The sequence below is a fragment of the Polypterus senegalus genome, chromosome 1 (assembly GCF_016835505.1).
Source record: "Polypterus senegalus isolate Bchr_013 chromosome 1, ASM1683550v1, whole genome shotgun sequence".
NCBI classification, from domain to species: Eukaryota; Metazoa; Chordata; class Cladistia; order Polypteriformes; family Polypteridae; genus Polypterus; species Polypterus senegalus.
Window position 1 is genome coordinate 201,758,799 of NC_053154.1, and position 12,589 is coordinate 201,771,387.

The window sequence follows — 12,589 nt, forward strand, 5'->3', positions numbered from 1 at the left end:
AAGGTTGTAGATGGTCCTGAACAAGGCAAACTCTTGCCAAACTCAGAAAGAATATTTACAAGAAATGTTGTCTGTAATGAACTTTTATAGAAAAATTTCATGAGGTAAAAAAATAGAAAGTTTTTCCTCAATATCTTCTTCAGATATTGTGTATTCCAGATTATTAAAAAGTTTTACACTAAGGCAATATTAATTATGCTTACTGTATTGTCAATACAGTGGCTTGCAAAAGTATTCGGCCCCCTTGAACTTTTCCACATTTTGTCACATTACAGCCACAAACATGAATCAATTTCATTGGAATTCCACGTGAAAGACCAATACAAAGTGGTGTACACGTGAGAAGTGGAACGAAAATCATACATGATTCCAAACATTTTTTACAAATAAATAACTGCAAAGTGGGGTGTGCGTAATTATTCATTGGTCTGAGTGCAGTCAGTTGCCCATAGACATTGCCTGATGAGTGCTAATGACTAAATAGAGTGTACCTGTGTGTAATCTAATGTCAGTACAAATACAGCTCCTCTGTGACGGCCTCAGAGGTTGTCTAAGAGAATATTGGGAGCAACAACACCATGAAGTCCAAAGAACACACCAGACAGGTCAGGGATAAAGTTATTGAGAAATTTAAAGCAGGCTTAGGCTACAAAAAGATTTCCAAAGCCTTGAACATCCCACGGAGCACTGTTCAAGCGATCATTCAGAAATGGAAGGAGTATGGCACAACTGTAAACCTACCAAGACAAGGCCGTCCACCTAAACTCACAGGCCAGCTGCAGAGATCTACAGCTCAGGTGGGGGAATCTGTCCATAGGACAACTATTAGTCGTGCACTGCACAAAGTTGGCCTTTATGGAAGAGTGGCAAGAAGAAAGCCATTGTTAACAGAAAACCATAAGAAGTCCCGTTTGCAGTTTGCCACAAGCCATGTGGGGGACACAGCAAACATGTGGAAGAAGGTGCTCTGGTCAGATGAGACCAAAATGGAACTTTTTGGCCAAAATGCAAAACATTATGTGTGGCGGAAAACTAACACTGCACATCACTTTGAACACACCATCCCCACTGTCAAATATGGTGGTGGCAGCATCATGCTCTGGGGGTGCTTCTCTTTAGCAGGGACAGGGAAGCTGGTCAGAGTTGATGGGAAGATGGATGGAGCCAAATACAGGGCAATCTTGGAAGAAAACCTCTTGGAGTCTGCAAAAGACTTGAGACTGGGGTGGAGGTTCACCTTCTAGCAGGATAACGACCCTAAACATAAAGCAAGGGCAACAATGGAATGGTTTAAAACAAAACATATCCATGTGTTAGAATGGCCCAGTCAAAGTCCAGATCTAAATCCAATCAAGAATCTGTGGCAAGATCTGAAAACTGCTGTTCACAAACGCTGTCCATCTAATCTGACTGAGCTGGAGCGGTTTTGCAAAGAAGAATGGGCAAGGATTTCAGTCTCTAGATGTGCAAAGCTGGTAGAGACATACCCTAAAAGACTTGCAGCTATAATTGCAGCAAAAGGTGGTTCTACAAAGTATTGACTCGGGGCTGAATAATTACGCACACCCCACTTTTCAGTTATTTATTTGTAAAAATTGTTTGGAATCATGTATGATTTTCGTTCCACTTCTCACGTGTACACCACTTTGTATTGGTCTTTCACGTGGAATTCCAATAAAATTGATTCATGTTTGTGGCTGTAATGTGACAAAATGTGGAAAAGTTCAAGGGGGCCGAATACTTTTGCAAGCCACTGTACGTTTATATTTTATTTTTATTATTATTTTACTTTAGGCTTCTTGCAAAAATATTTTTGACAAAAAAAAATTAAGACAAGAAACAGAATGAGGTCAACGTCCCTTGCCATTTAATATAGACTGGTCTGTAATGTTTATGCACTACTGTTCTAGCGCCCATTATTGTAACGGGCTTAATGTCTAGTTATATAATAAAAACATACAGTTGATTTGAGTCTGTAACAGCCTGTGTAAATTTATAGTACTTGTAACACTTAGTGTTGAAGGGATAAAAGCAGACACGCAAACGTTTGTGAATCATTTTCTCTTGCCGTCTTGACACCATAATGTCATCGTTGGGCAGGCCCGGTTCTAGAGGCGAAGCCGCCATCATGCCATTTAATTTCAGCCGCCCCCTCACCCTATGATACCTTCACTCATTTTCTAAACCTGTTTATTTAAAACTAAAAATTTTTGCAATTACCTTCATGTCAAAAAAAAGTAAAGAAAAATTCTTTGTAGGTAGAAGAAAACTTGACTTGAATTTAACGAATCGTAGAAAAGTTTAATTAATTCACAAGTAAAATTCCGATTAACACTACAAAAACTTTTGATTGATGTGCTGTGTACTTAAGCTGCCACAATTCACGTGTTGTGACATGCACGTTAGGCAGATTGGCAATACTAATTTAGCCCATGTGTGTGTGTTTGTGTTTACCCTGCAATGTGCTGGAGCCCTGTCTATGGATTGTTCCTGGCTTGCACCCACTTCTTGCTAGGTGAGGCTCCAGCTTCCCTCTGAACCTGCTCTGGATTAGCGGGTACAGAAGTTGGATGGATGGATGGATGTCAATGTTAATAAATGATCAATTATCGACAGTTAAACCAAAAATAAAATAAAAAATAACTAAAATCCAGTGCTGAGAAGTACAGGGATAGTTTATCCATTGTGCAGTAGCACAAGGAAGGTGCCTGATTGGTCCCAGCTTTATTTTGCAGCATAACAATAACCACCAAGACGCAGAAGACACAGCCAAAATCATAAAAAACTATCTTTAGCTTAGAATGGAACAAAGAATCGTAAAAAAACAGGTGGCATGGCCCCGACACAGCTCTTATCTCAGCATCATTGACCCAGTTTGAAATGACTTGCAAATATGGAAGAAGGAACGCAGGACTGCGAAACTCTGCAGTGGAACAATGGCGATTTCTCCAAGAGGCTTCAAAGAACCTGCTATGATTACCTCCAGAAACTGCATACCATATATCAATTTCATTTTTTTTTTCTGTTTAAGGCACTAAGTTTTTTTATTTAAAAAACCATTTTCTAAGATTTTTTGGATAAAAAAAACATTCATGACGTTACTTTCAAAAGCAGTCCTCCTTTACAGCACTTCATCCACAAGTACCTGAGACTTTCACACTGTACTATAAATAAGAAAAGCTGTGAACTAAAACATAGTATACTTAAAAACATGAACTTTTTACTGTTTTCCTGTTCTAGTGCTGTATGTCACTTTAACATTTACATAAAATTAATTCAATATATGGTTGTAGTTCAAGGAGCTGCTGCTGATAACTTTGTCATTATCCTTAACCGTTTATATTGAAATTATTACATGAAAATGCTGTAAAATAATGTCTAATTCTACACGTCAGCACTAATACTGCCTAGACTACTAGATAAGAATGTCAGATGAAATCCTGAATGTGATTCTTGGGCAGTACTTAAATGGCCATTTTTTCCTTATTATATTTGCAGAGTTTTCACTCAAGTATTCCCAGAGATTTAGTGTAATATAATTGGTAGAGTGTGGGTAGATAGCAAAATGCGTGCTGTGATGCACTGGCTGATATCAAGTTTAGGGCTCAATTCAGGCCATGTTCCTGAAAGAATGCAGACATTAAAGCATCACAACACAGGGAAATACAGCAATTGTAACATTGCTATCATACTAGGATTGCAGTTGTAGGCTCATGAAACAAATACAAAAATATTTAAGAACCATATTCCCATTAGCACAATATCAATGTATTTAATTAACTAATTTAGATTTTTCTCTATGTAAGTACTGTGCCACCCAATTGTTATACATCATTTGAAGAAAATGAAAATGAATGAACAAAACAATCAAGGTGAGAGCTGCAACTGGGGTGTGTTGTTCATGATTCAGGAATACTTGCTTTTTTAACTAAAGTTCTTTCAACCTTCATTCAGTTGTAAGTGAATTCTGGGTAGTTGTGGGAAGGTTTCAATTTATCTAGCTGAACATATTACTTAGTTGGTATGGTGCCAAAACAATTATATTCAGAAACTACCAACATTTTGAGTTCTGTAACTGCATATTGCAAAATTTCCTAATGCAATTTTGTATAATCTGATATGACAATAAAAAGTTCAGAAACATCAGTTATATTATTGACGAATATCATCATTAACTAGTATTACTGATGAATATCATCAACTATCTCTAAACTATTAATTCCTCAGTAAATAGTCATTTTAGTTATTTATATTCATCCTCATTGTGACATCTGACCTGTTGAGAAAGAAAAATATTAAAAAGTTAGTCTTACTTACCTATGGAAACAGTGAAGATCTTCCTGAGATGGACTACAAAGTTTTTTCCTGATATCTTCTAGTTCATGACCCTCCTCTTCCCACCTTCTTCTCTTCATGCCTTTTCTGTGTTGTCCCTGCACAACTGCTTCAATCACATCAGAAACAGTGTCCTCTCTGTGACCTAACGTTGGGGCAATTTGTAGAACTGAGGGAGTTATTACAACATCTCTTGAAAGGTGCTGTCGAGATGATGATGAATGGGATTCTGAGGACTCATGAACCAGAAGAGGATGCTTTCGAGGTCTTCCAGGACGCCTCTTTACTATATTGTTACCAGTACGTGCTTGCCTTTGTAATTTCTTGGCTTTAAGAATCTTATTAACATGGTCTAGATTGCGCTTGGTAGCAAGTATTTTATCATAGCTACAAACTTTACGGACCTGCTGAAGCCGGACAGCTTCAATAAAAGTTCGATTAAGTCTAGAAGGTGAAGAGGACTGCTGAGAATCTGTGTGAGTTAAGTGACTTCTTTGAGATTCTGTGTAGCAAGACTGTCGGGCAGATGGGCTTTCTTGTCTACTCCCCCCTCCTCTTTCTCTGCTGGGCGGCCTTCCTAGACCTTGGTTTGTTGGCGTGGAAACATTAGCTATAACCATATCTATTGTTTTATCAATAGCTGCTTGAGAATCACCAATACAGTGTGGATGTTGATGCTGTAGTATGCCCTCTGAAAATTCAGTGGTACCAGAGCGTAATCCTCGAGTTAGGATACTTGCACCTGTATTAAAAACACACAAAGAAATGAGAGGATAAAAAAATAACCAAGTATTACATTTCTGTTAACTGTCACAGCAACACAAAATATTGAATTGGGCATGAATGTTAGCAAAACAATTAAACATCTGACAAAAACTAGGTGACTACTTAGTTTCTATTTAAAGGAAGTACTACAAGGTAATCTTACTCATGTAAAAACACAACTTTCATCAAGTACTAAGCAGAACTTTAAATGAAAAATTAAAAAAAAAATCCATATAACACTAACTTTTGAAAAGTTTCCATGCTGTTGTCCTTATGCCTCCATTACACCATGATAAATATGAAAATATTAAAATAAATTAAGCAAGAATGAATTTTTTTTTATTAAATAACAAAATGTAAATGAAAAAATGCAAATAACTGCCTTTCAGTGTCCTTTGATAATTAATATAATTTTATTGAAAAATGTAACATTTATACAAATTTTACTGATACTAATTTTATTAATAGCAATATTTTTCCCTTCAATGTAAGCAGTTTCAGAATAAAATAACAACAACATATATCGCATTAAACAAATACTTTTTTTTTTCCAAATGTGGTAGTACATTATTATTGATACTTATACTCTTGAGGAATAATTTAACACTGCATTTATGTCACCACATACAGTGCCCTTAATTATTATCTTAGTACACATTAAGTTACTCTGCACGTTATCAATTTGTTATTCTAATTAATATTTTTATTTTGCATAATGTTAGTAGTATACAGTTGTGCTTGAAAGTTTGTGAACCCTTTAGAATTTTCTGTACTTCTGAATAAATATGACCTAAAACATCATCAGATTTTCACTCAAGTCCTAAAAGTAGATAAAGAGAAACCACTTAAACAAATGAGACAAAAATATTATACTTGGTAATTTATGTATTGAGGAAAATTATCGAATATTACATATTTGTGAGTGGCAAAAGTATGTGAACCTTTAGGATTAGCAGTTAGTTTGAAAGTGAAATTAGAGTCAGGTGTTTTCAATCAATGGGATGACAATCAGGTGTGAGTGGACACCCTGTGTTATTTAAAGAACAGGGATCTATCAAAGTCTGCTCTTCACAACACGTTTGTGGAAGTGTATCATGGCACGAACAAAGCAGATTTCTAAGGACCTTAGAAAAAGAGTTGTTGATGCTCATTAGGCTGGAAAAGGTTACAAAACCATCTCTAAAGAGTTTGGACTCCACCAATCCACAGTCGGACAGATTGTGTACAAATGAAGGAAATTCAAGACCATTGTTACCCTACCCAGGAGTTATCGACCAACAAAGATCACTCTAAGAGCAAGGCGTGTAATAGTCGGTGAGGTCAAAAAGGACCCCAGGGTAACTTCTAAGCAGCTGAAGGCCTTTCTCACATTGGCTAATGTTCCTGTTCATGAGTCCACCATCAGGATTGGATTTTTTTTTTCTCCCTAAATAATAAAAACCATCATTTAAAAACTGCATTTTGTGTTTACTTGTGTTATATTTGACTAATGGTTAAATGTGTTTGATGATCAGAAACATTTTGTGTGACAAACATGCAAAAGAATAAGAAATCAGGAAGGGGGCAAATAGTTTTTCACACCACTGTATGTACCCAAGGCAGATTTGCAGCACTCTTACAGTAGGCCTAAATGAAAGTTCTGCACATGGCTGCTGCAGCTGTGTGACACCACACTGGCCTTGCAAAGCATCATGGAGCAGTGAGAAAAAAGTTTACATCAAAGCTGGCCACAAAACAAATTTCATTTAAAAACTGTATTTTGTGTTTACTTTTGTGTGACAAACATGCAAAAGAATAAGAAATCAGGAAGGGCGCAAATAGTTTTTCACACCACTGTATGATGTCATGACCTAATGATTCCTAAACTTGCAGTATTGAATTTTGAGATGTACATTAGCTGACCATAATGAGAATATTACAAGTACTGCCAGCGCAGTGGTACAAGTCTAATTTGCATGCATGTGCTGCAGCTATAATCCAAAACATGTATTAAAGAAGCCCTACTCCTCACAGAGAAAGAAAACATGTGACCCTGAGAAATTATATTAACAACTAGTTTGTGGCCCTGCGTGGAGTTTGCATGTTCTCCACATGTCTGCGTGGGTTTCCTCCGACGATCTAAAGACATGCAGGTTAGGTGCACTGGTGATTCTAAATTGTCCCTAGTGTGTGCCCTGCGGTGAGCTGGCACCATACCTGAGGTTTGTTCCTGCCTTGCACCCTGTGTTGGCTGGAATTGGATCCAGTAGATCCCCGTGACCCTGTAGGTAGGATATAGTGAGTTGGATAATGGATGGATGGATAGTCTGTGGCCATTTATTGTATTTGGTTTGTGGTTATCGTTTCATCAGCATCTTTTCTTGTTTAACGCACGGTGGAGCAATGGTTAGCACTACGGATGTGATGATACCCAATAACCTATTTGATACCATGGCAAAAACAGAAACTCCCATCTGATCAATCACATCTCTACGCTCACAAAGCATGCATAAAACTATTTCTGCTCTAACTCTGTAATGGAATAAAAGTGGTAATAAAGAAAGGATGTGCGTGTTTTGCCTTTTTTTCTTTTCTTTTAATTATAAGCATGATTCCTACAGCCACACACTGAAATTCCCCTGCCTTGAAGATAAAGAAATTCCAGACATGACTTTTCAGCATGTTTTAATACAGTGATGTATCATTACCACAGTGAGCGATTTTTATATGTAGTTTTTATTCACTTCTTTGTCATGTATTACTGTGCCTTCTGGAGTAATCTGTCTACTTGCAGCCACATGAGTGCAGCACTGACTGTCATTTGGTAGTACAGATACTCTATAAAAGCCAGTACCTATTATGTTTTTGGAATGCTGGTATTGACTAGCACTTAAAATATAATTTCTTTTGACATCCCTAGTTAGCCTCACAGCTCTGATCACTTTTCCCTCTGGGATTAGCAGAATATTATATATATATATATATATATATATATATATATATATATATATATATATATATATATATATATATATACAGTATATATATATATATATATATATATATATATATATATATATATATATATATATATATATATATATATACACACACATATACATATATATATATATATATATAATTGGTCCAGCATAGTTGTCTGGAGCTTCCCTAACCCTTAGGGACAATTAAAGAACAACTGCACAGTTATAACCCATTTTAAACTAGTTCAGTTCCTTCATCCCCAGTTCCATGACTTTTGTCCAAGTCAAGGCAAAGCAAAGTCCACTCATCAGTAATACAGTAATAAAAATACATATTTTGTTTTGTTATCTTTTAACATTTGATAAAGGGTTAGGCTCAACATGTTCTACAGTTGTGGGAAAGTATATCCTGATATCCTGAAACATTTACAGTATATAGTGTTGTGCCTTCACATTTTACTGTTTTGTTTTGTTCATATTAATTTTGTGTATTTGCCGTTCTGTCATCTCCCTTTAAGAAAAGGCACAGCTGCTGTATAATATTCCACAAATGGCGATACATAAGTTGTGTGAAGAATGAGCAAATCCAAATAGATCCAGGTTTTCAGGTTCAGTCCTGCCCAACAGGTCTGCAGGTTTTCAGTCCAAAACAATTACTTCTTTAATTGGATTCTCCTATGAATTAAGCAAGCTGTTATTTAATTAATTTTACATTTTTTGTGTAAATCTAGAAATTACAAACTAGGATTGCTAAATCAAGCAAGCATTTGTGTGTGTTTGATATGAATGAATTAATTATTTTTATCTTGCTGTTTAATATTTTGTTATTTTTTTAAATGGTCAGGTTGTTTAAGCCATTATTTGCTAACAAGCAGCCAAGTGGCTAACAATTAGCATTCAGTTTAATTTCATTGTCATGTTTTATAATTTTGATACTATTAGGAAAGTTCTCTCTGAAAATGTTAATGTTAGCTGAACTTGTCAATACATACACATCAGAGTACCTGATCTTATGATCACAAGATACCGATATATTATGGATTCCAAGGATTAATACAACACCAGTGGAATGCCAAGCCTTTAACTACATGGCCTAACTCTGTGGAATTATCTGTCTGCTGGCCTCAGTGCCTGAACTGAAGGTGAAGAATCATATCCTTGATTAAAGCTCCTGGCTAGCTGTTCATATCACATAGCAGTCTAATAGTCACTAGTGCTAAAATGTAAGTTCTTTCTTGTATCCTACTGTTGCATTTAATAGCACTGCTACAGCATATTGCCTAGCTGCTATCTCTGCCTATGGAATACATGACCAGCCTTGAAATTCAAGGATACAATTATTTAATCTTATTAAATTACTCCATGTAAATGTACAGTATATAACATTCCAGAATGGGTGTGGGTGGCCATATGGCTTAGACCATCAGAACCATGATTGTGTCTTACTTTGTGTGCAACTTGGGAACTGATTATTGACCCACTCCCAGATGTTAATTTTCTCCAGGAATTGGGTTGACTGGAATTTTTGGAATCCTCTTCTCTATTGTCAATAGGCCATTTCACAGTTACATATGTATTCAAACTGTCATGATTATTATACCATCCACGTTTAATTTGTTCTGTTTTACTTTGTGCGATTTGTTATGTGTATGCAAATGATGTTATTTATATAACAGCTTAAAACTTGTTATTTCACTCTGAGATTGTACTCAATTAGACTAATACTTGAATTAGCCTAATATTGTGTTTGTTGTTGTGTAAGGCCTTGTTCACACGGGCGTTAAAATCGAGCGTTCGTAGCGTCCGGTGAGCGCGGATCAAGCGCCGAGTGTTTTCTACACGTAGGAGTCAATGAGAGTGTTCACACGGGCTTTGGTGACGCGCGCTTGTCCGGCAGCGCATTTATACGGCATCAAAAAAACGTTGCATGCAGCTTTTTCTTGGCGTTCAAAACCCAACCAACGCAAGGAAACCGCTTCTAGTTAGTTTTCTGCGCGTTTATTTTACGCTTCGGAGGACCGGATATATATAAGTTTACATGTTGTATATGAAAAAATATTAATATTTTTATGTTTTCATACACAACATATATATTTTCATATTGCTTATTTTATTTTATTGTCTCGTGTAATTTGTAAACCATGAACCTATTAATTTATGTTCTAATATAATATTTGATAACGATTATGTGGGGGGGGGGCATTTCAGTGCATAACACCGGTGTAAGCGCACACTCGACTACTGTTTCCTTACCTCAAAGTGACAAGTAGTCTCTCTTCGGGCTAACACCAAGTCGCATATTGGTTGATCGGCGTGCAATGTGGCATTGCACCAGCTGCAGCAGACAATCAAAAGTGGAAACCGACATCCGACAGTAATTAAAAAACTTGCACGGAAATGTTTGCATTTCTTCATAAAGCACAAAAAAACTTCCTTTAACCCAGTGTTTCTCAAATAGTGGGGCGCGCCCCCGTGTCTCCGTCAAGGAGGTCGCGTTTGACCTCGGGGAACATGCTTTTTTATTTTTCTTTTAAATTTTTTTTGAATTTAGAATGCACTTTAAATCTTTTCTGTTACATTTAATAAAGCTATTCTTTGTTGTAAATTGGTCCATATTTCTTTCTTTTTTTATTCTCTTATACGTTAATAAGGATACAGTGTTATGCAGAGGTGTACTTATAAAAAATTTATAGACAAATGATACTATTTATAGTCGCGCGGGGGGCCGAGATGTTTTCTTCTTCCTAGGTGGGCATGACAGAAAATAATTGAGAAGCACTGCTTTAACCCGACGTTGTGCAGTCAGAGGATGAACCCAGTAGTGTGGCGATTTTTTCTCTCCCTACGTCGCCGTATTACGAGTATTTTTAAAACAAGAAGATTAATATCTAACATAGCAAAATTGTCCATATTGAAAGGAGGCACCTCAAGTAAAACGACAAGGACTTTCATATCCAGTTCCCGACACTGCCTCCACAGGTTAACACACAAACTACAATTTGGGCTGCAGGCTGGGGTTAGACAGAGACAAACGAACGCCGGTATAGAAGTCAATCGATCGCCACCACAAAATGCAACATAAACGTCTAGGACGTTCAGAGCAAGTTCGTTTATCCAAAAACTTAACGCCCGTGTGAACAAGGCCTAATGGAGTTACAAAAATGGCAAACAAGTGTGAGGGCTCCAAAAGACCCGTAACATGCCCAGAAGAGGCTCACCTAAACTCAGCCATCTGAAAACCCATGTATTGGCACTAGGGATGTCACAAAAAAACAATATTTCACTACTAATTCAGTAGTGGTACCAGCATTGTTACAGAATCGTCAGTACTACACTAATTCAAGTGGACAAATTACTCTGGAAGGCACAATAATACACAATAAAAAAAAGTTAAATGCTCTGTGGCAATTTCTACATGTACAAGTTACTAAATGTTCAGGAAACAGAAAAATATTGAGTGCTGTGAATTGTTTTTACCAAACATGGAATGGAGATGCGTTATATGTTGGACAGACAAGCAAATAAGAATTTCACCGTACATGTGATAATACTGTTACTGCAACACTAGGTAAGCCAGTACAGAACTCAATCAATGGGAGGAGATTGTGAGAAAAGGCTGGTACATCTGAAGCAAATACTAACTGGATTAAAATTTGTGGACAATCCACGTCAGTCTATTTCACACCTAATGCTGTCAACTGAAGAAACTGTGAACCTAGTAACACTGATGGAAATTATAGTACTTTAAAACATGTTCTAAAATGTGAGAATAAAATGACATGATATTATAGCAGGTAGGGGGGCTCTTCAGACAGGTCTGACAAATGTCCATTGAACAGGGATGAGGAGAGCTCCATTCTACAGGAATTAAGATTTAAGGAGCGAGACAGAGAGAGGGGACACATACTGGCAGTGTTATATTACAAGGGAACAGTCATGCTTTGTCCCCAGTGAGTGTCTGTTGTTATATAAGGCTTTTCTCATGGTCTCTAGCTGGGCAAAGCTAGGGGAATTTAGCCTTTTAAAATGTGGTATTGTAGATCATTTTAGTTCAAAAACATGCCCTTTATTGGGCTAAACTTGTATTCATGGTATGTGATGCAGTCCTATCTCACTGCTTGGTATAATATTAACAACTCGTCTTAATCCACTTCAGGGTCTTGGGAGGAAAGAGCTGAAACAGATAAACTGCTTACTGTGGTATTTATCCTACATAAAGTAAGTAGCACTTTGATTCTCACTCTAAAATGTACAGTATAAATGTGTATTAAAAAGAGGCAAAGTCATTTCTTTTTTTAATCACCCATGATTCATACTTCCAAAACACTGACAACACTTCTCTGCCTCTAGTGTTACAATGGTATGCATGTGCAACATGATAAAACTGTTCTCGTTTGAACTCCTAAATACTGTACTACCATATGTTTGCAGAATTTCTGAGATGGATTAAGTTTGTTCAGTAGACAGAGAGATAACATACAAGAGAAGAGGAAATACACAGCTCTGGTTTACTCTGGTTATACTAT

At 36.7% G+C, this 12,589-nt stretch overlaps 1 protein-coding gene across 1 annotated transcript in view; it reads right to left on the bottom strand.

The window, feature by feature from the left end:
- The window catches only part of ash1l (ash1 (absent, small, or homeotic)-like (Drosophila)), a 282,409-nt gene that overhangs the window by 128,608 nt on the left and 141,212 nt on the right, over positions 1-12,589 (bottom strand). Inside the window, 1 exon segment of the mRNA XM_039767304.1 lies at positions 4,318-5,077. Within this exon segment, the coding sequence (XP_039623238.1) occupies positions 4,318-5,077 (760 nt within the window).